At 39.4% G+C, this 27016-nt stretch overlaps 6 protein-coding genes across 17 annotated transcripts; 2 read left to right on the forward strand and 4 right to left on the reverse strand.

The window, feature by feature from the left end:
- The first annotated feature begins 12 nt into the window (after positions 1-12).
- On the forward strand, positions 13-9455 carry LOC103843376 (DNA replication ATP-dependent helicase/nuclease JHS1). 5 transcript variants are annotated; one of them, XM_033279530.1, is made up of 36 exons: positions 13-160; positions 249-351; positions 512-836; positions 947-1114; positions 1189-1413; positions 1489-1551; positions 2442-2651; positions 2733-2786; positions 2852-2913; positions 3164-3296; positions 3403-3513; positions 3625-3721; positions 3951-4033; positions 4479-4544; positions 4769-4924; positions 5020-5075; positions 5169-5226; positions 5307-5417; positions 5501-5557; positions 5694-5828; positions 5918-6172; positions 6347-6421; positions 6543-6664; positions 6757-6829; positions 6940-7044; positions 7141-7308; positions 7534-7603; positions 7677-7828; positions 7918-7995; positions 8081-8173; positions 8247-8384; positions 8456-8495; positions 8578-8651; positions 8726-8863; positions 8944-9063; positions 9152-9455. In XM_033279530.1, the coding sequence occupies exons 3-36, from the start codon at positions 537-539 to the stop codon at positions 9275-9277; spliced, it is 3972 nt and encodes a 1323-aa protein (XP_033135421.1). In that variant the 5' UTR covers positions 13-160; positions 249-351; positions 512-536; the 3' UTR covers positions 9278-9455. The 5 variants fall into 5 exon arrangements, with proteins under 5 accessions (XP_033135421.1, XP_009118343.1, XP_033135422.1 ...); XM_009120095.2 differs by having other exon boundaries at positions 1192-1413; positions 9152-9277; XM_033279531.1 differs by lacking the exon at positions 249-351 and having other exon boundaries at positions 55-160; positions 9152-9277.
- Positions 9456-9587: 132 nt separating this feature from the next.
- On the reverse strand, positions 9588-11596 carry LOC103843378 (superoxide dismutase [Cu-Zn]). The gene is made up of 8 exons (XM_009120098.2): positions 11397-11596; positions 10958-11055; positions 10755-10856; positions 10548-10643; positions 10377-10408; positions 10219-10294; positions 10050-10103; positions 9588-9861 (listed from the first exon to the last, which is right to left on the reverse strand). Exons 2-8 carry the CDS (start codon positions 11031-11033, stop codon positions 9839-9841), a joined length of 459 nt encoding a protein of 152 aa, XP_009118346.1. The 5' UTR covers positions 11034-11055; positions 11397-11596; the 3' UTR covers positions 9588-9838.
- Positions 11597-11773: 177 nt separating this feature from the next.
- LOC103843379 (vesicle-associated protein 2-2) lies at positions 11774-15248 on the forward strand. Of its 7 annotated transcripts, XM_033279534.1 has the most exons (11): positions 11795-11849; positions 11935-12011; positions 12138-12323; positions 12684-12814; positions 13099-13169; positions 13287-13368; positions 13742-13857; positions 13945-14127; positions 14309-14647; positions 14721-14798; positions 14893-15248. In XM_033279534.1, the coding sequence occupies exons 4-11, from the start codon at positions 12766-12768 to the stop codon at positions 15004-15006; spliced, it is 1032 nt and encodes a 343-aa protein (XP_033135425.1). In that variant the 5' UTR covers positions 11795-11849; positions 11935-12011; positions 12138-12323; positions 12684-12765; the 3' UTR covers positions 15007-15248. The 7 variants fall into 7 exon arrangements, with proteins under 7 accessions (XP_009118349.1, XP_033135427.1, XP_033135425.1 ...); XM_009120101.3 differs by lacking the exon at positions 12138-12323 and having other exon boundaries at positions 11774-11849; positions 12691-12814; XM_033279536.1 differs by lacking the exon at positions 12138-12323 and having other exon boundaries at positions 11787-11849.
- Positions 15249-15349: 101 nt separating this feature from the next.
- Positions 15350-18075, reverse strand: LOC103843380. The gene is made up of 5 exons (XM_009120104.3): positions 17955-18075; positions 16940-17834; positions 16564-16863; positions 16411-16502; positions 15350-16333 (listed from the first exon to the last, which is right to left on the reverse strand). The coding sequence occupies exons 2-5, from the start codon at positions 17786-17788 to the stop codon at positions 15496-15498; spliced, it is 2079 nt and encodes a 692-aa protein (XP_009118352.2). The 5' UTR covers positions 17789-17834; positions 17955-18075; the 3' UTR covers positions 15350-15495.
- Positions 18076-18870: 795 nt separating this feature from the next.
- Positions 18871-26910, reverse strand: LOC103843381 (serine/threonine-protein kinase EDR1). Of its 2 annotated transcripts, XM_009120105.3 has the most exons (19): positions 26071-26910; positions 25457-25879; positions 24587-24690; positions 23463-24499; positions 23327-23367; positions 22796-22864; positions 22510-22610; positions 22345-22423; positions 22149-22247; positions 21992-22060; positions 21834-21883; positions 21553-21729; positions 20837-21457; positions 20656-20697; positions 20404-20551; positions 20126-20304; positions 19973-20030; positions 19377-19822; positions 18871-19237 (listed from the first exon to the last, which is right to left on the reverse strand). In XM_009120105.3, the coding sequence occupies exons 1-13, from the start codon at positions 26662-26664 to the stop codon at positions 21373-21375; spliced, it is 2928 nt and encodes a 975-aa protein (XP_009118353.1). In that variant the 5' UTR covers positions 26665-26910; the 3' UTR covers positions 18871-19237; positions 19377-19822; positions 19973-20030; positions 20126-20304; positions 20404-20551; positions 20656-20697; positions 20837-21372. The 2 variants fall into 2 exon arrangements, with proteins under 2 accessions (XP_009118353.1, XP_018510424.1); XM_018654908.2 differs by having other exon boundaries at positions 20404-20697.
- Positions 18955-20766, reverse strand: LOC103843382 (GPI-anchor transamidase-like). The gene is made up of 10 exons (XM_018654461.1): positions 20756-20766; positions 20656-20697; positions 20404-20551; positions 20126-20280; positions 19973-20030; positions 19745-19822; positions 19535-19632; positions 19377-19458; positions 19101-19237; positions 18955-19021 (listed from the first exon to the last, which is right to left on the reverse strand). The coding sequence occupies exons 1-10, from the start codon at positions 20764-20766 to the stop codon at positions 18955-18957; spliced, it is 876 nt and encodes a 291-aa protein (XP_018509977.1).
- Positions 26911-27016: the final 106 nt, after the last annotated feature.

Raw genomic sequence — 27016 nt, forward strand, 5'->3', positions numbered from 1 at the left:
TTCCGGTTTACGCTGAATAAAGCCACGGGGTTTAATTTAATTTTCAGTGGTCCGTTCAGAACCTTCACTTGCCCACTCTCATCACTGCCTCACTCGCCGTCCCTTGCCGTCGCCGGCGATAGCCACTCCGTCACCATTGCTCTCTACTTCTCCATATCCGGTTAGTCTCTGGTTTCTATCGATTCATTTCTACACATTTTTTCACGTAGACTTTGTTCTTGATTCTCAACTTGCTCTACAATTTTCAGAGTCTATGAAGTTCGTTTACGGAAGCTTCTGTTGGGTCTAGGTTTAGGGGTTTCTCTGTCGACGTTTGTTGTTTGATTCTCGGAGCTTGATCGTCACAGAAAGGTGTTAACTTTCACTCTCTCTCTTGTTGTGAGAAAGGTGTTAACTTTCAGATTAGGATAAGACTTCACATTGCATCAACGAAACTTTATATTATGAGAAGTTAATCTAATTGAGAGCTATTCGCTTTGTCTTTAACAAAAAGTGTCTTTTGGAGTTTTAGGGTGTGAGTAGTAAGCCATTGGAAAATGCCGCCGAGGAAGAAGCCAAAGTCTTCAGCTTCGAAAACAAACAAACAATCTTCAGCCAACCAGTCCTCACAACCTTCAAGCGTTGGCATCCAGCAGCTCTTCCAAAGACATATTCAGAACTCCCAATCAACTTCCAACTCTCTTGCCTCTAACCCCGTAGTCTCAACGCCTCAAAATCCTCTGAGCAGGGTCGATGAGAAGCCTGATGAGTCCAAAGATGTGGACCAGGGAGGACTCACGGAGGCGTCTCCTGAGGTCTCCAGAAACGCTAAGCGCTTCAAATTCTCTCCTGGAATGGTGTCTTTTTAATCTTATATCTTGTTTCTTGTAGTTTAATTTGTGATACTTAACATGGTTTATTACTTAGTGGTCGTGTGATTCTTACTTGCTTCTTTTTATCTTGATAGCTGATAAAGCAAAGTCAAGATGATGGTGGCGAAGAGATAACTTGGAAAATATCTCCTATAGATCAAAGACTTCGCGCAGCTGCTAAGCAGGTTCCTAAGATGATGGACTTGACTGAAAATTCAGTGGGATTTAAATCTTCTACCCTACGCCCATGCTCTCTGGACAAGGCATGTTTTTCTTTTTAATTTCATCTGTTATTGACAGAAAATCCGGTAGCTGTTTCACTTATTGAAAATGACAGCAGGTAGTGCAGAAACAGTGTCCTACATCTGATATAACTTCCAAGGTGGAGCAGTGGTTATCATCCCCCTCCAAGAAAGCTTTCAAAAGACCAGCTTTGCCAGCAAATAGGGTCACGGAAAGGGTGAATCCTTCCCTAGATGGGGAGTTCGAGATTGTTAACACTTCTAGTAGTGGAAACAGTCCTTTCCAGACCCCACCGTCACTTTCATGCTCTCACAACAAGGTGAATTTCTTTCATGATAAACGGATGAATGATGACATTTTGTCTATTTTCTAACGTTGCTCTTGTTTATATTAGCTTCCTTGTACTGTAACATGCAGTGCAGCTTGTGGGTCCACGGGCACTGGGCAACATAAAAAGGTAATAATTGAGAATTGATGCAGTCTGTGTTTTAAAAGGCGATCGCCTTTTGCGCCAAGGCGCAAGGCGCACAGTGGCGATGGTCCTAGCGCCTCAGTCCTCTAAGGCGAGCCCTAGTTCCTCAAGGCGCTCGCCATGGTGCGCCATTGGCTTAAATATAAGCGCCTTGAACCTCTTAAGGCGCGCCTTGTAGTTTCCGTTAAAACACTACTTTGACGGAACCCTTAAAACATCTTGGAACTCTATCACTACTTTCTCGACCATTTAAATATCCTTAAAACATAATGCTTAGATCTTCAGAGTTTTAGGTTTTGTTGGATTTGATCAATTGAATTTAGTTTTTTAGTTTCAAGTTCTTTGTTTAGGTGTTTTGGGGTTTATATATGTGTACATAGCTGACTATATTAGTGTGCATGACTAACTTGTTGCTGACTATATTAGTGTGTATAAATAAGACAATTTGGTATAGCTGACTGTACTAGTGTTATATACGAGTCTACTCTATAACTATCCTCTGTACGTAACCATAGAAATAGTTACACGTCTGTAGCTAACACATACACTTCTAAGTTCTAACCTAAGAACATCTATCAATGCATATATAAGTTCTCTAAAGCTGTATATAACTAAACCACGTTTGAAAGCATTCTAACTATAAGGCGAGCGCCTTGTAGCGCCATGGCGCAAGGCGCATGTACAACCTCCTCGCCTTAGAGCGCCATGCGCCATTTAAAACACAGGATGCAGTCTTTAGATGTTGGCCAAAGACAGTTTTTAATATGTGTTATATGTTTTGTCACTTCCAACTGTGGTTGATCAAGATTAGATGCATTATATTGTTTTCTACAGCATGTCAATGTATTATTTCTACATGTTACCTCTTTTTGTAGGCCTTGCTTGAACTTCTAGATCAAGTGGAGGATGTCATCTCAGTTGATGAAAAAACAGCTGATGAAGTGGGGACTGTGGTTCCCCAAATTCGACTTGAAGAAGATAAAATCTGTTCCGTTGGTGTCTACAACGCCGTAGACGAAAAGCCAATTGCTCTACTAAAAAAGAATAATTCTGCAAATCCAGATAGCTATTTCCTTGTATTGGAGGTACAGTTGACCTTTATCATACTTGGGTTACTTATGTGGTTTTTATGTGAAAGTTACTCATTATCCCGAGTTGTACTTCAGGTATCTGAGAAACGTGGCTTCGCTGGCTCATCTAGGGTTCAGTCTCCTTATAAGGTTTGCATATATTAAAGGGTTTCTTTCTTGTACATGCCTATATTTGCTGACCAAATTTCTCTCAGGTTCTTCGCCTGCTAGACGAGCACACTGGAAAAGAATGCGCTTTATATCTCTGGGATGAATGGTACTTTACTTTTCTTTGATCCTTTATTCAATGTGCTACACCTTTTTTGGATGTCTTGGTCTCGAATGCTCTTGCTCTTTAAGATTCTAATTGTGGGCTGGTAACATGCTACACACTTTTGTTGTTGTCAATCTTTCTATTCTTTTGGCGTATGGGGGAGCTAAAAAATCATCTATTCAATTCCCAGTTGGCTGAAACCTGGTTAAGTAGCCTATGTTGCTTCCTGAATACTTGAGCTTATTGTTCCCAGGTTTTACAGCACTGTATCACCAGGAGATTCAATCAATGTTATCGGAGATTTTGACGGGGAGGGCAAGTGTGACGTAGACCACCAAAATAATTTCTTAATTGTTCATCCTGACACCCTTGTTGCTGGAACTAAGGTAACTTTTCCTTTTCACTTTATGGTCTCTGATTGCAAATACCAATCTTCTGTGCACTTAATTCTTTTTTTCTGCCTTTGTTGGGAATAACGGTTTTGTCTTTCAGGTTGCAGCAAGTTTTGGTTGCCCAAGGAGAACCGTGCTGGATGAGAGGCTAAGATCCAATGAACACGCTACAGCTGCCTTGCTTGGAACCTTGCTGCACCAAGTTTTTCAGGTTTACTGCAGTATGAAATATTTGATGAAATTATGTTGGACAATGAGTATTTTGTTTTATTTCTTGCATTTGTAGTGCATTGATCTATACTGTACATTTCCTCTTTAACAGGCAGGTCTCACGCAAGAGTCTCCATCTGCAGATGGTTTGCAGGAATACGCGAGCATAGTGATTAAGAATAATATTGAGAGCTTATATGCATGTGGAGGTTGGTTACTACATTACATGTTCCTACCATGCATTTATTATATAGCTAGAATACCTCTTATTTGTATATTATAATTTTGAGTTAGTATAGCTAGGCTACCTCTTAGTATATTGGAATTTGAAATTAATATGGCTATAATACTTCTCGAGTTATTTTGGAATCATTGTGCTTTGAAGATTCAATGAAATGCACTTTATTCTTTTCTTATCCGGTCATATGTTCTCTACAGTGCATGAGCGAGGCGTGAAAGCAACCTTACACGAAGCTATCCCAAAAATGTTGAATTGGATTCATCACTTCCGAGATTCGAAGGTGCACCTGTATTTTCCTATTGATGATTCTTCCTTGAGTTTATCTTAGATGTTATATTACTGTTTCCTTAGATGAACATTAAAAAATTTGTTACTCTTCTGCTTGGTTATCCTTCAGATATTTTTACAGTTGTCTCGCTTAGGCTCTTACATGTTTTACTGTGTTATGCTCTCATGATGTGCTGGACTTTTTTCCTTGTGCATGTGCTAGTATGATAATCACATATTTGTGTTAATGCTACTTTTTAGCTACATATATCTAATAACAAGTAAACAACCAGACTCGTAGCCACCGTCACTTTTTATTTATTTTAGTGTTAGAGTGACATCTAATGAAAGTTTTTGCATGCTTTTCTCTCTCTTATTTCTTCCCCTTTAAAGTCATGTTTTCTAATAACACTATAGGCAGAAACATCTTTAACTCATGGCATGGTCATTATTAACAGGACTCAACAATATCAAATGTTGATTTTGGGTCTACTAATGGGCAGCGAATGGTAAAGATATCAGAGGTGAATATCTCTTCCTACTCTCTCTCTCCCTTCTTTCTTCTTAGGATTTCATATCTTTCAGGTGAAGAATAGAACCAATTTGTTGATTCAAATGTTTCTTACTTTGTTGTTCCAAGCGGATGCATAAGCCACATCTTAAATTTCCATCAGAACTGGTGTTTATTCAAAGCACTCTCTTCTTATGAGAATTCTGTTATGTAAATAAGCTAATTGTATTACCTCAGGTAATTGACATTGAGGAGATGTCATGGGCCCCTAAATATGGTCTGAAAGGAATGGTCGATGCTTCAGTCAGAGTGATAGTTGGATCTGACATGAACACAGCGAATGAGAAAATAATGCCTCTTGAGTTTAAATCTGGAAAGGCTCCCAATGGGCAGGTTTGTGTGGAAATTAATCTAGATATTCGGTTGAAATTTAAAAGTTAGAAGTGTCTTTTCACAACGAGGAGCTTGGCCTTTATTGTGTTATGCAGGCATCAATGGAACATTGTGCACAGGTGATCTTGTACACGCTCCTTATGTCTGAGAGGTGATTATGTGCTGTCTTTCTTTCGTACTTTTGCTGGAAAACAACATCTGTTAATATTTTTGTTGTTTCCATCTCACAGTTTACAATTTTCAGGTACCTAAAGCATATTGACAATGGCCTTCTGTATTATCTACAGTCAGATCAGACACAGGTGAGTCTAAACTTTTGTGTGCCTTTCTTTGGTCTCAAGATATTGGAAGTGGCTAAGCTTTCATTTCTCACTTGTAAAAGGGAATTTCTGTTCAAAGATCAGATTTGGTGGGTTTGATTATTCGTCGTAATGAACTTGCAAATGACATCCTCGTGGCATCAACAACCCAACAATTGCCACCAATGTTACGGGTATGCTTTGATGTCCAGTAATGATTTTTTTTTCTAGTGAATATTTACCAGATAATGGTATGGTTTTATTATTTTGATGCTAGAATCCAAATATGTGTCGTAACTGTCGCCATCTGGACGCCTGCACGATTTATCATAAGGTATTTTCTTGTGTCTATGATGAATAATGTTTTAAGCATGTTTGGGGGAGAGGTAGAACGTCCATCTTCATGGTGTTGAACTTTCACCATATCTTATGTGATTAAAGCTTCTAAAACATCTTATATGCTTGACCAGGCAGATGGTGGAAACACGGAGAGTAGCGGACTTGCTGATCTCTTTGACGCACATGTATCTCATCTTTCAACTTTGCATTTTAAATTCATACGACACTGGAACAGACTGATTGACTTGGAAGCTAGAGAGATGAAGGTCAGTCTTGAATACCAGCTAATTTTACTGGAGTTCAAACTCAACGGCCTTTTCTGATTCGGAGACCTTACTACTAAGTTTGTTTACAGCTTCCAAGGAAAGACATTGCACATCCACGTGGTTCAAAGGGCAGCGACTCAGCCAGTTATCTTTCTTCTATGGTTCTTGACATGAAAGATGGGTTTCAGCATCATAGCTCTCATAAAGATTCTAGATTCATTTATCGTTTTGTACGTCAAAACTTATCTGAATCTAGAGAAAGAGTACCCAGCGAAGATACGACTAGGACTGGAAAGCCTTCAGCTGATGACCTGGATTGCAAACTTAGACCAGGAGACCGCGTGGTATATTAATTTTTTTTGTTTTTGTTTTTTTTTGTCATGGCTTATCTGAACCGATAGAGTTAGCTGTACTTGAAAGCACTGTGTGTTCATTGGCCATCTCTTCTTTCTGAAAGTTTCAACTTTCACTCTTAGTTTATACTGTTTCCTTTTTTGTTTATAAATTTTCATATCCAGATTCTTCGCACAGAAGTCAGCCACCTAACCGTTGCAAATGGAATTATAGCAGAGATTAGTCGCACTCATGTATCAGTAAGTACATTCCTTATTACAGTTTGTGGTTTTAGCATAGTTTGTCTGGTACAATTGATCTAATTCTTACTCAGACATATCTAAGAGTCCTGGATTTTCCCTTTTCGATGTTAATCCTTAGGTTTCTTTATCCAAGCGATTACGTCTTCCTTGGAGCGAGCCTTCTTCTGAGGTGTCCAATCTCTCTAATGAGTCATGGCGAATTTACAAAGATGAATACATGACATCATTTTCAATTATGAGGTGATTTAGTCATTTATTGTTTTTTCACTTATTGATCCTACTTACATGGGCTGTCACGATATTGATTCATCATTATCTTCCTATTCTTCAAGGTTCAATCTCATGCAGCTTTTCATACAAAGCGTACATACCATTGGCATCAGGAAAATGATTGTGGATCTTGAGGTGATTTGTCTGATTCATCTTTTTTTAGATTTCCCGTTGTCACGATGATGCTATTTCTTATATTCTTCTTTACGCGCTTCATTATTCTTCTCTCTTCCATGTCTCTGTAGCCTCCTAGGTTTGACAATGGATCTATACTGAGCCAGGATCCAGCAATATCATATATTTGGTCAGAAAAGAGCTTAAATAATGATCAGCGTCAAGCTATACTAAAGGTCATTGCATGATTATGTTTGTTTGTTCTCTTGTTTAACGTGCTATTCTTAACGTATTTCTGAACGAAGAGTTGCTTTCTCTTTTTAATTTTTCAGATACTCACTGCAAAGGACTATGCGTTGATCTTAGGAATGCCTGGAACAGGAAAAACCTCCACAATGGTTCATGCTGTGAAAGCTTTGTTGATCAGAGGCTCATCTATTCTGCTGGCATCGTACACAAACTCTGCAGTTGATAATCTACTTATCAAATTGAAAGCACAGGTCCTTTATCCTCTAGCCAACTTTTTTTTTCTTTCTGGATTATGACTCTTTCATCCATCTCTAAAGTATTTATAATTATGTTTCACTCTGTATCTTGTCGTTGAATAAACTGCATGAGCTTTTGTTCTTAAGAAAGAGTAAAAAACATTTTTCTTCTTCAAATGTTTACTTCGAGACATATAGGAATAGTTTAGTTATGACATACTATTTTGAATGCATTTGCAGGGAATTGAGTTTTTACGTATTGGAAGAGACGAGGCTGTACACGAAGAAGTTCGAGAAAGTTGCTTTTCGGGTATGAAAATAATCTTCGAACTATTATAGCTTCGGAGTCTTATAGATATAGTCTGGACTTATCTTTGTGGCAGCTATGGATATGTGCAGTGTCGACGAGATCAAAACAAAGTTGGACCAGGTCAAAGTTGTGGCCTCTACATGTCTGGGAATCAATAGTCCCTACCTTGTGAATAGGCGTTTTGACGTTTGCATTATTGATGAAGCCGGCCAAATTGCCCTCCCTGTATGATATCTCATCTCACTTATGTGTAAGAATTGAAAGAAAGAGTGGACACAATTGAGTTAACTGTTATTGTTTCTTGTACTGATCAGGTATCAATAGGACCTTTGCTGTTTGCCTCTACATTTGTACTTGTTGGTGACCACTATCAACTACCGCCACTAGTGCAGGTAAGCAAGCATTTACCACCTCTTTTGAAATATCTCCCCCTTTTTCCAGTAACTTCAGCATCCGTGTTGTGTTTTATGAAATCAGAGTACAGAGGCTAGAGAGAATGGGATGGGGATAAGCTTGTTTCGTAGGTTATCAGAAGCTCATCCCCAGGCAATTTCAATGTTACAGAACCAGGTTAGCCTTGGGATGGGCGTTGTTATCGGGTATATACCATTTTTGCTTTACCAAGACAATTTTTGATGTGCAGTACCGAATGTGTCGAGGTATTATGGACCTATCAAATGCCTTGATATATGGAGATAGATTGTGCTGTGGTTCCGCTGAAGTAGCTAACGCCACACTTTTTCTTTCTACTTCCAGTTCTAATTCGCCATGGCTTAGAAAGGTCAGTGTGTTGTTCTTATACGTTTTATAAATTAGAGCATCTTCAAGCATCTTAATTGTTTTTGTCATTAGGTTCTGGAGCCAACCAGAACAGTTGTATTTATTAACACAGGTTGGTGGCTACTTGCTAGTTACTTTTTCTTCACATGAGCTCTTGGATTTTACATGAGAGATTAAATGATATGGTTTTCCAGATATGCTGCGTGCTTTTGAAGCCAGGGATCAGAATGCGATCAACAATCCAGTTGAAGCTTCAATAATAGCTGAGGTACTGTAAAAATATGAAAGATTCATTGAAAGCAAAAGAAAACATTGGGCTAACTTTAGTAATGCTTTTCTTAGATTGTGAAGGAGCTAGTTAACAATGGAGTGGATAGTAAAGATATTGGAATCATTACTCCTTATAACTCACAAGCGAGCCTCATTCAACACGCCATTCCAACGGCGTCTGTGGAGATACATACTATTGACAAGTATCAGGTTTGGCTCTAGAACTCTCACCATTCTTTTCTCGAGCATTTTGATTCGGTAAGCCTTTTGATGAGATCACATGGTTTTAGGGAAGAGATAAAGACTGCATAATAGTTTCATTTGTGAGATCGCGAGAGAAACCAAGGAACTCTGGTTCTTCACTGCTCGGAGATTGGCATAGGATCAACGTTGCTTTGACACGAGCAAAGGTGAGAGAGAAGGAGAGCATATGGTGGTGTTGAGTAATGTTTTTTTCCAATTATTGACACAATGTTTTGTTTGGTTTGGTTTGCACAGAAAAAGTTGATAATGGTGGGATCACAAAGAACACTATCAAAAGTTCCACTCCTGATGCTTCTACTGAAGAAGGTTAAGGAGCAGTCAGGTATCTTGACTCTTTCTCCGGGGGACCTAAAACCATAACAAGTCATCAAGAATCGCTTCTAGTATATTTTTTTTTGGTTTTTTGCCCAAAAGGACTGAGAATGTATATGATCAATTGATGTACTTTCCGAGTCTAGTTTTGTTGACAAGAGTGCATCTAACAGTTGCATGGTTCCATTATCAACGTAAATACAGAGACTATTCTTCAAACTGTCTACTTAGGCAGAGTGTATAACACAAGCTAGTGTTAAGCAATATATAAGAAGCAAAATCATTAAAAGTTTGGACCTAAGAAGACTAAACCACTGAACTATCCATTCTCTATCGATCAATCAAGTTTAGCAATAGATGTAATTCACAGATTTGCATATAATCCACATACTGTCATATTCAATATTTATTGTTTTCAACCATCTCTGTTATTCATGAAATAGAAAAAGGTTTTCTCTGTTTTTTTTTTGTCTTAAACCAAATGCATTGAGCCACTAAGCTCGATGAATATAGCCACACAACAACAAACACAAAGTAGCCAGGTCATGTACGACCTCCTTATTCCATCTCTCTCTCTCTCTCTCTTCCTCGAAAAGTAACAGCTTCAGCTTAGCCCTGAAGACCAATAATACCTGCAAAATAGCAGAGACCAAACGTCAGTCGGTTGATCCTTTCCGAGTCTAATAGTACACTGAGACTGAATTCCAACAAGCCTATAGTTTTATAGTCAGAGAATCAAGGAGTTCAACTTGTGATTGATTTTATACTGACGAGTTTCCACAGAAAGAAAACTGAGAAAAATTGTGGTCTTTCTACTTACCACAAGCAACACGGCCTCCTGCATTTCCAGTAGACAAGCTGAGTTCATGGCCTCCTGAAAATTTAACACACCAATGAGAGTTTAGAGAGAGTGTTCTTAGGACTGATGTTGAAGATGTCCTCATATGGACAATGTAACTTAGGGAAATAAAATAGCCAAAGGTCATCACCCTTTCCAAGGTCATCACGTTCTGCATGGACAACAACAGCCCTTCCTACAATAGAGTTTGGTCCAGTAAGAGGAATCTGCAGAAGGAACAACAATGCATTGGTTCACTAAAACAGTTTTGTAAAAGGAAAAAAAAAAAGAGAGCAGTAAAATAGGTACCTGGCTGTCAGTGATTGTGAAGGTGGCAGTTCCTGAGACAGCAAAAAGAAAGAAGAAGTGTGTAAACCCGTGAACACTAAAGATGGTCTAAAGATGAGAAACGTTCTACAAAACAGCTCTACGGAAGCTTGAGATCAGAGGGATACAAATGCTGAGAAGAAGAAAAAATACCATCATCCCCAACAATGATGTTTCCTAGATCTCCAGCATGACGATTAGCATCCTCGGGTGCACCGTGGGTTTTACCATCAGGGTTGAAATGTGGACCTATAATGGAAGATTTGACCGAACAAAAGAATTTCAATTAAATTATTAAAAACCATGTAGACAAACACCAAGTTTCTCAGCCATCCTTTCAAAGAGGTAGAAGAGTCGTACCGGTAGACATGCAACCGTTGGTGGTGTCACCAAGAGCATGGACATGGAAACCATGGGGACCAGGTTTAAGACCAGAAACAGTTCCAGTCACAGTTGTGGCACCTACAAAAACCAACATAAGAATTCAATCATTTCATAAAGAATGAAAAGAAAAAAAGATGGCTTAAAATATCTTAAAGCGTTCCACAAAAAAGTACAAGTACCATCTCCTTCCTGGGTGAAGAAGATAGTCCCCTTAACACCCTCACTGCTGTTCAAAACTGCAACTCCCTTGGCCATAGTTTTGTATATCCTTTGTGATCTGTAAAATCAACCGAACAAATCATTCATCTCAGCATATATATATATATACATGTACAGTCCAGATACAACAAATGGTTGTACAAATACATTAAGATGCTCAAAACAGATCTCATCTATTTAAACACTAATCTTATCTTAATATAAGCTTGATGCACACACACAAAAAGGAAAAAAACAGATCTTTATGTAAACCCATAAAAGATATATCGATTAGAACGATTCAGGCAAACATGTGAATAATAGATCTAAAGAATCCATGTGGTTAATCGATCTATGATACAATCAATGATCCATAGTGAGAAATGAAAGCCAGAGGAGAAAAAGGGAATCTAAACATACCTCAGGGTACCCCTTTTGAAATGAGTAAGATGGTAGCTATCAAATGTCTGAAGTGAATTTAATCTGAATGAGCTTAGCTTTGTCTTTGTGGTTGCTGCTTTGTCTTTGTGTACTTGTATATAGCCACGAGGTCGACATGTGGGTAGGTGTTCGCTATTTTCTTAATTTATTTATTCAATTAATTAATTATCTGTTTAATTAATAATAACCACGCAGGTGTGGTCTGGTCAGGATAATCCAAGATAGATAGATAGGTCTTTAACTTTCCCTATCACATCTTCTTTTGGGCCGCTAATGGGCTCTCTGAATATTGAAATAGTGGGCTATCTGAACTCTGAACAAGTGGGCTTCCCCAGTTAGAAAATTGGTAGATTCTGAACATACTACTACTTCCGGGAGGTTAACCGCTGATGAATGTAAAGAGCTTTTGATACATTGCCGTAAAGAACAAAGGTATGGTTTACAAAAATGTATATCTTCTTTAGCGTAACGTTTTTGATTTGGGAATAGTATTTGGAGTAATAGCTCGTTTCGTTAGGTACAACCATCTCCGATCCGATCTCACTCACTACCATTAACTGCTCAGTTCCGTTGCTTCTTCGTCGTGGAGAGACGGTTAGATTTTTATTCCATCTCCCTATTTCATCATCATCATCGTTGTTTGTTTTCGTCTTTCTCAAAAAAAAAAAAACTATAGCTTATTCGTCTTTAGAATTTGCTTTTCAAATTTCAAATGGCTAGGCCTCCGTAAGATCCGATCCATTTGATCCGAGGAACCTGGGCCTTCCAAAACGTCGTCGTTATAAGAAGCTGAGTGCTATATTGAATTGATTGAGCCAGCCCCCGCATTGATCGTCGTCGAACTGTATTCTGGCGTTTGATTCCCCGCCGGTATCGCTGATAACAAAAGCGAGCGAACGCGTTAAGGTATTAAACCGCGTTTGGCTCGATTCTAGGTGACGGAAGATCGATAACGCGAACTCGCCTCTGAATCTCCTCCGGCCTTTTGTTTGTTCTGGTTGAATGATTGATTTAGATTTTTCGTTATGTTATGATCATAGATAAAGATATTTTTACTATTGATCTGATTTTGCTCTCCTCGTTTAGTGATTCTGAGCTGATCTTGTTCTGGTTGAATGCTTGATTTGATTTTGTTATGTTATGACTTATGATCATAGATAGATTGTTTATGATTGTTACCAAGGCACTATTGATCTAATTTTGCTAGCTTCATGGTTGAGTGATCATAGGATTAATCTCTCTCTCTCTCTATTTTTGTTGTTGTTGACAATAGGGGCGGAGAGAGTCCTGCTGCAAGTGGTAGCTCTTCGAAGCTCATTGCGTTTCACCAGATTTTGTCACAGCAAACATGAATATGCCTTTGTTGGATATTCAACCACGAACACTCAAGTTTCCAGGTAAAAAGATGTCAAGGGAGGGAGACTCATTCTTATCATTTGCATAATGATATCATTTTTAGCTTACTTAAGAGGGTTCTCTGAGTTATCAACTATGAGTTGGCGTAATGTTAAGGTCTATGTTGTGCTGAGGAACTTTCAAACTACCTTCTTGCTGCTGGTTTTGTGTGTGGTGTAATTCTGTGAAGATGGAAGTGTCTCTAAAAGGATATCTTTGCCTTTTTAGTTTTCAAATCATATGTAATTGTTATCCTTGTAAGACTAATGGGTTTCCTATTCTGTAGTTGATCTGAAGAAGCAGACTACCTGCATGGTCCTGCTAACCAATACAACTGATCGTTTTGTTGCGTTCAAGGTCTTTACACACATTTTTTCTCCATCTTCTCTCTCTCTCTGGCTTCAGGATTTCTGATATCTTCCAGTTTCTCTGGATAAGACAGCTAAATTAGTAGTGGTTTTGGTATTTTGACAGGTCAAAACTACATCACCAAAGAAGTACTGTGTCCGTCCAAATGTTGGCGTTGTTGCACCAAACTCATCCTGTGAATTCTCTGGTAAGACAATACTTTAATTTCTTGCACTATATTTCTTCGGTTAGTGGGGGATAAGTTGTTGGTTGATTGATGTCTATTGGCGTGGGAAATGAACTGAAATTTTTATATTTGATTAGCTTTGTCTTCGGTACGCTCAAATTTGAACAGCGTTTGGACATTGTTTAGGATCCTAGGCTTTCGGTGTTCACGTTGTAGTTGTCTAAAAGGGAAAATGTATCTTCCCCGGATGGAGATACTAAGTTCAAATGATTTCACTACATGGAACCTGCGTTGTTGGCAAGCACTCAAAGTTTAATCTGGATGATAAGTAGTTCTTGTGCATATTCAAATTCAGTTAATGCTTTCGCTTAATCAGAGTTATATGTTATTGCAGTCATTATGCAAGCTTTCAAAGAACCACCTCTAGACTTGGCTTGTAAAGACAAATTCTTAATCCAGAGTACTGCTGTGCCTGCGGACACAACTGATGAAGACATCACAGCTAGCATGGTAATCCTTTGAGCCTGTCTACCCCGAAATTCAGTTATTTGGTCTGTCAAGTATATCTATATATACTCATTTCATTATTCTTGGCAGTTCTCCAAAGGGGAAGGCAAACACATAGAGGAAAACAAACTGAGAGTCACTCTCGTGATGCCCTCCGACTCACCTGAACTATCTCCAGTTAAAGGGCCAACGAAGGAGGAAGCAGTATTTGAAGATTCCATCCTCAAGGATCGATCGTATGGTCAATCAGAGATCCTTCCTCCTCCACAATATGTAAGACGAGTATTTAGCCCTCTTTGAGATTTTAGTTATACATTATATGAAGAGTACCAGCCAAGCAGTGTGTAGTTCTTTCCCACCAAGTCCGTTTTAGCTTAGCCTATAATCATAATTACTGGATGCAATTGGCAGTTTATTATTCATTTTTGTTTATTTTCAAACTTTATCTGTCTAGGAGAGTGAGATTGTAAAGGAGCCTAGGATGGTTGGGCATGATGAGCTAAAGGCATCGTATGGTGCAAAAGAGCTAGTGCAACCAAAAAAGGGCGTCACGGGTTTTATGGAAGATTTGAATCCTGCTAACGACTTAAAGCCAACACATAATTTAGATACTCCCACGGCCATGGATTTTCCTGGGGATAAAGGGTTTACTAATGGAATGACTTACCCTGAGGTTGTCCAGCTAGAGAAAAGAGATGGTCAGAAGATCAATGCATCGGATGAACCCAAGTTGGTTAAAGACATTGAGGAGATGAAGGTGAAAGTCAAAGCTCTTGAATCGAAGCTACAACAGGTATGCTTACCACATTTTAGAAGTCCAAAACCTGGGTGCTATCTGTGCTAATGAGTTAAATAATCTGGTGCAGGCTGATTCAACCATTTCGAAGCTAATGGAAGAGCGGTCTATAGGATCCCAACATAGAGAAAGCTTGCAACAAGAGCTGGTGAGAGTAGCTAGTAGCGGCTTGACTACATATCTGTTTCTTTTTATAACCGAGTAGTAACAAAAGTCTTGTATTTATGTTGATGATGATGCAGGCGGATCTGAGGACGAAGAAGATAGTGAAAGAGAAGCACATAGGGTTCCCTCTGCTGTTTGTATGCGTGGTGGCGTTCATCAACATTGTTATCGGGTATGGTCTGCGCACTTGACTGCTCGGTCTCTCTCAAGGTCACACATACCTTTAATATCTCAAAGTAAGTGTGCAGTCAGAAAATATACACAAAAGAAGGGAAAATAAGGTTTTGTTTTGTTTTGTGGGAGAGCGCATTATGATGAGTTTCTCCGGGCACTTTAAAGATGGATTATTATAGACTTTGTATAGCGTTGGGGTGTTAGTTGACACAAATGGACATATGGTAATATGATGATGATATGCTTTGTTTTTTCGCTCTTTCACTTACTAATGTTTAAGGAGACTGCATGTTCCAAGTTAGTAACGTTCTTTTAAGACCTGGTACGTTTTATACAAAAGGAAACGAAACACATTTTGAGTCTGTGAAAAAAATATATTGAAATCTTTTGAGCCAAGAGGCTCTCTTTACTAAGTGTATGTCTGAATAAAAAAATTCACGTCGGTAGGCTTTCATCTTGGCCGCCAATTTTCATATATACAAATAAGTAGAAGCTTCTTTCATTATCTATCTCTTTGCTTTGGTTTCAATTGGTTTGTGTCTAGGAGAAGAAACAGAGCCACCACCAAGTGCTGCAGCTGCTGACTCCACATGCGTCAGAAGATACTCGTATATCTTCTTCCTTAATCCATCAATCGTTTCCTTCGACACTTCTTGTAACCCTTCTCCATTCTCTTTCGACCCTATCTCGTCTAACCAATCATTCACACTCTTCAACTGAGACAGCATCCCAGCTATCTGCCCGTTATCAGACAGGTTCGAGCTTGTCTCCACAACGTCTGCGTCCAAGAATCTCTCTACAAATCCTAAGAACCAGTCTTGAGACACCGTTTGCAACTTCTCTGCCAGATCAGTTGCCTCGTTCAGACCATTTCCTTTCACCCACTTCGGCGGTGGAGACTCTGATCCTGCTGCAACCGTGGTGGCCTTTTGGCTGCTTTTACGGATCATGCCTTGTGCCACAAGCTTTGATCCAAACGTTGGCCGGTTTTGGACATTTCCACGGGGTTTACTGGTTGTGTTATTGCCCTGGCTCTCGAGTATGATCACTGGTTTGCTCTTGGACGCGGCTGGTTTGGTGGAGTAGACAGAGAAGGCTGATAAGTTAGTGACCAACGCAGCTTGGACCCAAGAGGCTGCTAACTTCTGCTTCTCCAGAGCCGCTTTCACAGTTTCCTCAGATCTGTTTGCTTCATCTTCTACAGAAGATGTTGAAGACACTAATCTAGACAACGACTCGGTTACTATCTGAACGTTCTTCAAACTGGAATGGAGCTTCAAGAACTGCTCAACTACCGGTAACGGATCATCCATCTTAGCCGTTGACATAAGATCGTTGTACATACTACAAAAATGGAGAAGCATAATAAAGTTTAGAAGCAGAAAAAAAAACATATATGGATTTGTTAGAGATTAACGCACATGAGGCATTGAAGTAGGCTCTCGGAAGCTGAAGCTTCTTTCAAGGCCTCTATTGCAACAACTTGAGCAGCATCTCTATGCCTCAAAACCTCCTGCAAATATTCACATCAGTAAGATGAATGTACTACATAGATGCATATGTTACATTCGTACCTGTCCTAGCCTTGAAAGAGATGAAGGTAGTGAACTCCATTGGGTACTAGCAGAAGCTAATCGTTTACTATTAACAGGGACTTTGACTAAACTCCCAGGCAATCCATTCTCTGTAGTAGATTTCTTGTCTATGGTTATAGACTTAGTCCGACTAGTTTTATCTTTGGTCTCCACTATTCCTGTTGCCTCAACCTTCTTGGTTGATTGAGTCTTACTTTGCTCCTTTGATGATTTAGCAAATACATTAGCCCTTTCCTGTTTACTAGGCAACTTCTCACTAGATGTGCTTTTCCTCGGTGCCTAGAAACCAAGATTGTACAAGTGATATTCAGACAAAATGTATGATGCAAACCAGTTTATTCCTAAGAGAGCTTACTGTTAAACTCCTGGCATCAGGGGTTGTATCACGTTTGGTAAGCTTCTTCAGCCCGGAGCTATCTGAAGCTCTGATATCTAAACTCCCTTCCCAGCTTTTCCTCAAGGCCTTAGCTCCAAACTCAATCCCTTGCACAAAGTTCTTAATCAGAGGAAGCTTCTTCCCAACACTGGGACTCTCCACTTTGAGAAGAAACCGCCCCTTCTCCGGCTTCACCGTCTGTTGCTGCTTAATCCCATTTGCAAACTTTGCAAAAGAAGTAGGCAGAGAATAACAGCTAGTGGGAGAAGAAGGGATTGACTTTGAAGTCTTCAACTTCCTCAATGGTTCCTTTCTTACATCCAAACTCAAACCTGACTTGGCTCTGGACAGAGAAGACGGTTTCTTACTCTCACAAGACTCACTCTTATTAGGAGCAACCACTCCTCCTTTGGCAGTTGCCTTAACTCTCTCTTTTGGTTTCAAACCATTACCACTGAGGAACTGAGTAGCTACAATATCTTCAGGAGTGCCGAGACAAGGATGCCTACCGGGAACAACCCTAACGCCACAGAGAATCGGAACAGGGGAAGAAGACTCAACTCTGTCAACATGAATGAACTGGCCTAGTTGGAGCTTATCGCTGAGAATCAAATCATCTTGCTTGTCAGGGAGAGAGACGTAGGTGGCGTGAGAGGAGTCAGAGACTTTGAGATAAAAGCCTTGGTTTGAGAAAAGCTCTCCTCCGGCTAGAGCAGGGACGATGCTAATGACTTGTAAGAGAGATGACCTGTGTTCTCCGGCGATTTTGACGTCGGTGTTCATGTGCTGGAGGAGCTTGAGTAATACACCAGGGACTAGATTCGCCATAGCTGATGGATCTAAAGAGAGATAGATCTTCAGAGATGATTAGAAACTGCAAAGGCAGAGAGACAACTAATTAATATCATGGCCACAGAGAGAAGCACAGAGAAAGAGAGAGAGAGATGATTAATTGAATAAAATATATAATAAAGACATGAGTGAGAGAGAGTACAGGTAAGAGGAATGTGAAAATAATGTGATAACTGTTGTGTTGTGTGTTGTAGTACAAACACAGACACAACACACTTTCTTTGATTTTAAGATTGAGCCGTCAGTTAAAAGAAGCAAGTGACGGGTCAGACTCAGAATCAGAGAGATGCAGAAAAAGATAGGCTAGATTCATGTGTTGTGGGCCTTGTGGCTTATGTGGATATAATATCATCTGTGTATACTTCTTTTTTTTTAAGTCGATAAAAAACTTTTATTTACCATAAATGCATAATGTTTTTCTATATGTAAATTTATTCGTTTTACATTTTTCCAAGTTTATGGAATTCAATATGTAAAGCAAATATATCTGACCATAAATGTATGATCAGAGGGTAGTAGTAATGAGAAATAAATTCGCCTAGTAAATGTTCCTCCAACTATAATCATTCATGTAATCAAATGGAAAATTTTGCTGGTAAAAAATCAGTTTATGTAAATGTAAATCTTAAATCTACAATAACATAAATTAAATGAAATTTACTTACATAATACAAGTCAACTCTGTCAAAAAAGCGAAGTCTAACTAACATTTGTAGTAACCTTTGTATAAAGTTGACGAGAGCAAAAAGTTATTGGTTGTTGTATTTTAATGAATTTGAAAATCCAAATTAAATTTAGTGTTATTGGTTCTATGATTTTCAAATTTGTATTAAAATCATGTGTTATTAGTTTAATAATTCATGCATTCAATATCAAATCAAGTGTTATTCAATCATTCAGATTTACTACTATATTTAATTTTATAATGGATTTGAATAGATTTGTTTAGATTTTTTAGTTGAAAATACAAAAACTCAAATCCGAGGAAAACCTTCAGATTTGCATATTTTACTTAGATTTATAAATACTATATAAATTTCTAAATCAATCAAAATATATAAACCAATAACCTCTTATTCACCTCAGAGAAAGCATTGTGATAAAAGTAATAATACATTGATGCGAAGCTGCAACAATTAAGATCATACAGCAGAGATTAAGTGAAGTGGAGATGATGATGATAGTGAGCGTCCTATCCTAAGAGCCTGGCTGCATCATAACAAAGATGATGACACCATTACAACGAGAACCATCACCGCTATGCTGAGGTGAACATCTTCTTTAAGACCGTGCCTGCACGGAAGGCTCATTGAGTGGCATGTCGGATTTGATCTTGCTATTTGAGTCTCTACTTGAAAAGGCTTCGTAAGGTGAATCAGTATGAATGGTCTCCATAACTGAACCGAAGAAATTTGTCACCGGTACCTAAAATCCCATAACAAGTGAGTACATTAATCATCTCAAGACAGAGATAGTTCATCAAAGATAGAACAAGCAACTAAAACTGAGGTTTGGTTAAACATAATAGTAAGACAAAACAATGAATAATCACTTTCCTCCTTACCTCAGTCAGTTTTGGCTGGTAAAGATCAGTTCGGTAGTAGGCAGTAGACATTAGCTGGCTCGGATCATAGGAACTAAACAAACTGCACAAAAGACTCAGAGAGTTCAGCTAAAAAGGCGCATCAGTTTTAACAATGATGAAGTTGCATTGTTATCGACTTATGGTAGCTGTTAAGTGATGCATTGTCATATATGTTGAGCCTCTCAAAGAAGGCAAGAGTGTAGTATGTAAACCGATCTACAACAGATACACCAATCTGAAGCAAAAACAATATTAGAATTGGAGATTTATACAATGATAAAAAACAAGAAACAATCCCCAAACAATATAACGACTTTGCATTAATGAAATAGTGAATGGCACTTTACATCTGAGTCCAGGTGATGTGAGTATGAGTTCTCTCCTTTAAGACTGCTACCAATTGCCAAAACACCAGGAGATTGAAGCTACCAAAACAAATGTTTAACAACGTAAGAGAAGTATCCAAATGATTAGATTAGATGTCAATGCTAAGAACAAGCTGTTCGTAAAGACACGATGAATATCAAAATATTAACTCCAAAGGCAGAAAAAAAATGTGACACTAAGAGATGTACCTGGTTAAAGAGAGTGGCAGCTTGGCAAGTATCAACCATAATCATCAGCTCCTTGAATCTGAGCTAGCCAGGTCATTAGATTTGTCAAAACAGTAAGTAAATATAGTCTCACATGAACTTAAGAAAGACCATTTAAATGAGAAACAAACAAACCTAGGCTTCTCTTTCATTTGTTTGACAGCATCAGCTAAGTCGTGGCTCTGGAGTTCTTCAGCATCTTGAAACTTGAGAAACTCATCACCTCTATGGCCAGTCATGTAGAGTAGAATATGGCTACTCTCATGACGCCCAGTGCAGGAAATTTTCAACTGTCACCTCGTAACCACGATAATCTACCCGAGTGAAAATGATAATTACACAATCAACCTTTCTCCTGGAAATGAGATTATCTAATATATAGCTAGCTACTCAAGAGAGAAAAATTCACCTACCTCAACGTTATCTCCGTAGAGGTTGATTTGGAGGTGGTTTTCATTGTTAAAAACTTGAGCAGGATATTGGTTTCTAGAGTTACAGGCCATATCATCAGCGAGCATTAGGATGATGCGTTCATCAGGTATTCCAAGTCTCTTGACTGTCCTATAAAAAAAAAAAAAAAAAAAAGTAAAAGAGAACAAGAATGTGAAGAGAAACTACATCCAAGAATGGTTATTATTCCAGCATAAAAGGGAGAGAGCTTTAACCTATGGAGGGAGAGTGTATTGGCCATGTGCCTGTAGTTAAACCTGAGAACATATATCATCAAATCAAATCACAGCAACCAATAGATTTAAACTCCAAAACCTTAACCCCATTTGTGAAATCAATGGAACAACACAAAGCTATAGCTAATAACTGACTGAGTGAGAGAAAGAAAGAATTGACCAGAATCGAGAAGTGCAGACTAAGACAGCCCAATTGTTCGTGTGAATACTCGTCTCTCCCCAAGTTGAGGCTCAACAGAGAAGCACTACTACCACCAGTATATGAATAATCTTCATTTTCCCTAAACAAGATCTGGAACACAACTCACTATTGATCAAACCGGATATTAGTTTTTTTTTTTTAAATATTGGATCCTTAAACATATCCTGTGTTTGTCATCAACACAATACACACTGTTATGTTGGATTTGATTGGTAACACAAATCAAACATTTTACAATCGAACCATCAATAAACCGGATTATATTATTGAAATTTGATGATTTTTTTTTTTTTACTTTGGCTTCTGACCGATAAGCCAATAAAATAAGCACAGCATCGCGGCTTTTTCTATAACAAAATACACCACAATATATATATAGTCAAGTGGTTTTTCATTTACATTCCTCATATCGTAGGCTGATAATGATTTTATGAGGAGGCAGGCACAATTGTATATGATTTAACCGTGTCTTTCGTATATTCACCAGTAGGAAACTACTGTGGTGAAGGAAGCACGAGCCGGTTCAATGGCTTCAGCACTTCCGTCAGCTGAGCAAACGACGGCCTCAGATTCGGATCCCTGCCCCAACCAAACACAAAAAGAATACTTCATTTGTCATCTCTGTGTAGATTCTGTTTTAAGTGTATTGATTGAGTTTTGTTTTCGCAACTTACGTTTGCCAACATTCCAAGATGATCCTTCCCACCACAGGATCAAGTTCCTTTGGTATCTCCAGCCTCCGATTCTGGAAACCAACCGCTCCTACTACTTGCATTGGGTTCATTCCTCTCCATGGCAATCTCAATGTCGCTAGTTCCCATAGAATCACCCCAAAGCTGTACACATCACACCTGCGGGAAAACGAAGCCACCATGAATTTTCTATTGCATTCTCCTTGGAAAAGGTGAAAGTACGAAGAACCAAGTACCGAACTGAGAGCGTCTAAGCTACTTACTTTTCATTTGAGGGCTCATTGCGTAGAACTTCCGGAGCCATCCACTCGGGCTAACAAAATTCAAAATGCTTCTCATCAGAAAATGAGCCATACCCCTCAGATTACGAGCTGGAAATTGCATGTCTCTATCAAGGGATAAAAGAGTTGTGTATTCTCACCGTCCCAGCAGTTGATTTTGAGGACAAGAAAGTATTGTGCTTTAAGCGAGACAACCCAAAATCACCTACCTGCAAGTTTAGAGAGAAAATAAAAATTTCAACAGCAGAGAAAACAAGCCTATTAGTTAGACAGATTAGAAAAAAAATGTTTACGTACCTTAACATTCCAGTTGTTATCAACCAAAAGGTTTGGTGTTTTTAAATCACGATGAACAATTGTTGGTGTGCTTGTGTGTAAGCAATTCATCCCCATTGCCTGAAAAATTAACAAGTGATCTGAAATTCAGTGACTATATTAAAGGAATCAGCCAAGGGGAGCTTGGAATATGATAAATGGAATCTATTTTTTCTACCACATCAAGGGCCATTTTGATCCTGCGCCGCTCGTCAATCTGAGACTTGGGCCGATGAAGGATGCGATACAAGCTTCCTCTGTAATAGAAATAATAAATATATAATCTTTGAGGCTCAAAAGTCTCAAATGGAATAGATTTTCATAACAAGACGATGGGGCAAACCTTGGCAGAAACTCAGTGACAATGGAAAGGTTCGGAGGACGAGTAACCGCCCCAAGGAAGAAAACAACATTTGGATGTCGCAATCTTCGCATAATGCGTACCTTTAGATAAGGAAATATTAATAATAAGAATGGCAAATATATATATGCAGCTGCAGCATAGGCCACTATGGTTCAACCAAAAATATAAATTGGTAGTCTACTTCAGGAGAAAACCCTGACTTCAACAATTAATTATGAGAATTTTATGAGCTCGTAAACAAATGCAAGGGAAAGTTATGCCTTACTTCTCTTCTGAACTCAGCCAAAGCAGCTCCTGAGAAGTCCTGGTCCAAAAATTTCTTGACAGCAACTTCCTAAATTCAACCACAACAAAGACGCAGAAAAATAAAGTTGAAGCCTTCCACTTATCGGATAAAAGATGAGATACTACCGCACGGGCATAGCTATTTTAAGTAAGGAAAATTATTAAAGCTAAACAAACTAAAAAGACAACAGCTAGTACTGATGAGATAGCAACAGACGATGCCATACATGCCCCTGATGAATTGGTGATCAAACAAGCTTATCTAAAAGTGCTTTTCAAAAACTATTCACTTAAAGAACACAATCACTACTTTGAGTGTTCAAAAGACCACACATTCACCTAGACGCTGCATTTAGCTGTTTGAAGTCATGTCATTTAACACACTCTTAAATCTTCCAGACGATAACAAATTTGAACTAACTTAGAGCAATTTCTTGAAAAAAATAACAGATGAAAGTTACTACAACAGCAATTTTATGAAGTCAAACTGTAAGGTTCTGCAAAAACTAACCGTGCCATTCCAGTCAGCATTATAGACCTCCCCATAGGACCCTAACCAAAACAAGATAAACATTAGAACATAGCTATCCCAAAAAGCTAGACTAATATTTCGGAGATTTAAGAAAATAACTGGAAGGCCTCATTACCTAATCCTATTCTCTCCCCAATCACAAGATCCTTCCAAGGGATTTCACATTCACCAACATCAGCATCATCAAGAACTTGAGGATCATTCCGGTAGGATGTAGAATCAAGAGAGGAACTCGTGCTTTCATGATCCTTAAGCCTCGGATCAGACCCAGTAGATATGTCATCACTTGTGTACTTTCTATGATCGTCAACGTGAGATTCATCCTTTTGGTATCCAACAACAGCATTAGGCTGGAGATCTAGTTCACTGCTGGTGTTTCTATTCATATCATCTACCATACTTGGTGTGAACTGATTTCCATTGGAACTGAAGGGTGGTGGTGCAGCAACAACAGGTGACACAAAAGTGGAATTGTTTCTACCATGCATATTTGACGAAACCGCTACACCGGAGCTTGAGGTAGCGTATGAGGAATTATTGTTTCCGTAACGAGGATCACGGTGGAGTTTCGGGAGAATATTCTCCTTTCGCTTTGGGGCTTCATTGCAACTGTAGTTTTTCCACATCATCGGTGCAGGAGACTTACCAACCAGAGGATTGTTTTTTGGTTGATGAAAATCATCAACATTATTCAACCCTGATTTAGTGGGCATAAACAGCTTGTCGGTTCCCTTGTTCTGAAACGGGTTAAGGTCTGCGAAAAGGTTTTTTGGGTCTTCCTCAGTGTTCTGATTGTATGGAACTATGTTCACGTTCGTTCTTGAACTATCATTTACGGCTCCTCGACTCCCCTTTGCAACTGTATTCAAGGAAATATTCTCCAACTGGCTCGAACTAGTTACGCTAGAAGGTGAAGCTCTCAAATCTGAATTCCTGATTCCAGACTCTCGATTTCTATCCAAAGAAGAATTGTTGTCAGCTATACAACTCTGACTACTGCCTTCACCTTCTGAAAGCTTTGGCGCCGAGTGCCGAAAGTCATCGGACAACTGAGCAGTGGGAAGTTTGTTTCCATGCGAGTTATTTGGCTCAATCGCAATATCAGCAGGTATAAGCGTCCCAGGATCCGTCATAAGATCGACCAAGTACTCTCTGAAAGGAGGTATGATATGTTACATCTTCGCAACAAAAATACAAAATGAAACATTACTGGAATCATAGTGAGAAGAATGAAAGAACCTATTATCTTCAAGCCTTATTGTGTTCACAGCATCATCCTCGTTGCCCGTGTAATGGCTACCTTTTACCAACCTACAAGGTAACTGGACACTATCTGCCAAAACCTACATTGGGAGAAGTAAACTGCCCACAAATTAATTTCTATCAAACAAGATATAGCATAAGCAGCAAAGGCATCTGCCTAGGTGCAAAAAAAAAAAAGTTGTGGATGTCTCATTCAAACAAGGTACCACCTATACTATATCAATCAATGGTAAGCTGAAGATTCCAGTGCAAGAGGTTGAAACTCAATGAAATTACAAAAGATATCTATATGTACAACAAACCGTCTCAATATTCAATTCACGTCACAAGGCATTCGCTGCGACAAAAGGTATATCTATATGTACAACAAATCATCTCTAAAAGTTACAATTTTAGAAATTATTTACTTTTTATGTCTCGAGTGCTTAATCATGGCCTAAGCGGAATGATGCTATAAATATATCTCTAATCATATTATAAAACTATTGTGACAACCAGCCCTATGGGAACTATCCACCCGTGGCCCAGGTTCACATCCCGCAGGGCACCGACCCTAACCCTTCCATTATGAATCCTCTCTGACTCCATAATTAGGTTATTGGTGCGCTTGGCGTTACTCGAACCCATGACAAGCTGTCAATTGGTCACAACTTGTCATGTGAGAATGTTGTTAAAGGGTGAGGTATTGGGTTCGAGTAACGCCAAACGCATCAATAATAAACTACATGGGGAATGAGTGAGGGCTCACATGTAAGGGATCTGTGAGCCGGGTTGCGAGCGGGAGGGGTTGTCACAATTATATTCATACTGCAAACTAGATCCAGGAAGAGGCGTTTGGAAGATAACCTTGAAAAGCAGAGCACGATGCCTGGAGAGACCAATATTTACAAAACCAAGAGGGAATACACAAGTGTTCAACGCAGCCTTGTACTCGCTGCTTTTCTCAGTCCACCTTGCCAATACAATACTCGAATCCTCGGCAGATCCACCCATATGCCCTGTGACAAGCTCCGCCAGCCTCTCTACCAGCACGTCAACGCTAGCGGAACGACAATCCTGCGCAATGCACTGCGCAATCTGCACCAACTCGTCAAGAGAAGTATCAACGGGACGATTCACAACCACAGCTTCGAATCCACGTGTCCCTCGATTGCTCTCGAGATGTTCTAAGGACGGCATATCTCCCTGCTTAGCTGAGTCTGTGGTGAGACTGTAAACGTCGTAGAATCCATCTACGATCTTCTCCTCGTAATCAAGCACACCGTATTCCTAAGAGAAGAAGCATTATAACAGGTTCAAAGAAGAAACAATGCATACAAATTGTCCTAACAAACTTTTTACAATTTTTCTTAGATTGAATCTTTTCCTCTGCTAACATTCTCTATAACCTATGAAACTCCATTCATCTCCTGCCACGTGTCTTCATCCCTCTTTTACCTGTATCAGCGAGAACAACTTACCCAGTACTGCCTCGATAGCCTCTGGGCGATAACCTCCGACGAATCCCTCCTCGGATCCATCCGATGATGGCTTCCTAAGCTCAGAAGCGTCGCGGCTCGGATCTGATGCTTCTCGGGATCCTCGCCGGACTGCGAGTTCGAAGCGCTGATCGCTAGGGCTAGCTGGACTTGGTACTCCTCCTCTGACGATATGTAATCGGAACGGTTCGTCGTGGCGGCGGAGACTGGAGCGGGAGAGGTTGTTGTCGAAGAAGCGGTTACGCTCGCCGCCGGAATCGACTCCGTTGAGCCTGATTGAGGATTCGCGGCGGTTTGTATCCGATTCTGATCCGACGGTGGAGCTCCTGCTGCTGCATCGTTGGTCCGATTCTGATCTTGATTGCCGCCTCTGTGTAGCTTCTTGAAGATATGCTTCATCGTTTCGCCGTGAGATTCTTCGGTTTGGTGAGGGGAAGTAGTGAAAAGTGACGACGGAGGACTTGGCCGGCGATGAAATAGAGAGGGAATCGAATTACGATTATGCCACTGTGTTGACCTTGTTTGTTTTATTATCCAATGGCGATGAAGCGAAAGAGGGAATGTGACACGTGGCATGCGGATCCACACGCTGGAAACTTTTTACGCGGCTAAAAGGGTAAAAGTGTGAATAAAATGAAATATTTTTCTTTTATTGTATGTCGGAAAAAATTCTCATGTACTGTATACACTTCTTCTCTAGATGCAAAAGGGTTTCAATCCATAGCCATACGATTTGTAAGATCACAAAAGTTTAACACCTAAAAGGTAAAACCTAGGCCTGGGCATTTCGCCTGGATTTAAAAATTCGAACTCGAATCGAACCAATAATACCGAACCCGAAAATTTACAAGTATCTAGATGATCAAAAATTCTTATACTTGGAAGAAACGAAGCTGAAAAGAACCAACACAAATAGATCTGATCCGTT

The sequence above is a fragment of the Brassica rapa genome, chromosome A09 (genome assembly GCF_000309985.2).
Source record: "Brassica rapa cultivar Chiifu-401-42 chromosome A09, CAAS_Brap_v3.01, whole genome shotgun sequence".
In the NCBI taxonomy this organism is placed as follows: Eukaryota; Viridiplantae; Streptophyta; class Magnoliopsida; order Brassicales; family Brassicaceae; genus Brassica; species Brassica rapa.

Coding starts and splice junctions, on each gene's coding strand:
- LOC103843376 (XM_033279530.1), top strand. CDS start 537: ATGCCGCCGAGGAAGAAGCCAAAGTCTTCAGCTTCGAAAACAAACAAA. Junction 5,829..5,917: donor TGGAAGCTAGAGAGATGAAG/GTCAGTCTTGAA, acceptor GTTTGTTTACAG/CTTCCAAGGAAAGACATTGC. Junction 6,665..6,756: donor ACATCATTTTCAATTATGAG/GTGATTTAGTCA, acceptor CTATTCTTCAAG/GTTCAATCTCATGCAGCTTT.
- LOC103843378 (XM_009120098.2), bottom strand. CDS start 11,033: ATGGCCAAGGGAGTTGCAGTTTTGAACAGCAGTGAGGGTGTTAAGGGG. Junction 10,409..10,547: donor CATCATTGTTGGGGATGATG/GTATTTTTTCTT, acceptor TTGCTGTCTCAG/GAACTGCCACCTTCACAATC. Junction 10,104..10,218: donor ACGTGATGACCTTGGAAAGG/GTGATGACCTTT, acceptor TTAAATTTTCAG/GAGGCCATGAACTCAGCTTG.
- LOC103843379 (XM_009120101.3), top strand. CDS start 12,766: ATGAATATGCCTTTGTTGGATATTCAACCACGAACACTCAAGTTTCCA. Junction 14,648..14,720: donor TTGAATCGAAGCTACAACAG/GTATGCTTACCA, acceptor AATCTGGTGCAG/GCTGATTCAACCATTTCGAA. Junction 14,799..14,892: donor AAAGCTTGCAACAAGAGCTG/GTGAGAGTAGCT, acceptor ATGATGATGCAG/GCGGATCTGAGGACGAAGAA.
- LOC103843380 (XM_009120104.3), bottom strand. CDS start 17,788: ATGGCGAATCTAGTCCCTGGTGTATTACTCAAGCTCCTCCAGCACATG. Junction 16,864..16,939: donor CTGATGCCAGGAGTTTAACA/GTAAGCTCTCTT, acceptor CTTGGTTTCTAG/GCACCGAGGAAAAGCACATC. Junction 16,503..16,563: donor CTCTTTCAAGGCTAGGACAG/GTACGAATGTAA, acceptor GAATATTTGCAG/GAGGTTTTGAGGCATAGAGA.
- LOC103843382 (XM_018654461.1), bottom strand. Junction 19,633..19,744: donor CACATCACCTGGACTCAGAT/GTAAAGTGCCAT, acceptor TTTTTGCTTCAG/ATTGGTGTATCTGTTGTAGA. Junction 19,238..19,376: donor ACCAGCCAAAACTGACTGAG/GTAAGGAGGAAA, acceptor ATGGGATTTTAG/GTACCGGTGACAAATTTCTT.
- LOC103843381 (XM_009120105.3), bottom strand. CDS start 26,664: ATGCCACGTGTCACATTCCCTCTTTCGCTTCATCGCCATTGGATAATA. Junction 24,500..24,586: donor ATAAGGCTTGAAGATAATAG/GTTCTTTCATTC, acceptor ACCTCCTTTCAG/AGAGTACTTGGTCGATCTTA. Junction 22,424..22,509: donor GTCACTGAGTTTCTGCCAAG/GTTTGCCCCATC, acceptor TTTCTATTACAG/AGGAAGCTTGTATCGCATCC.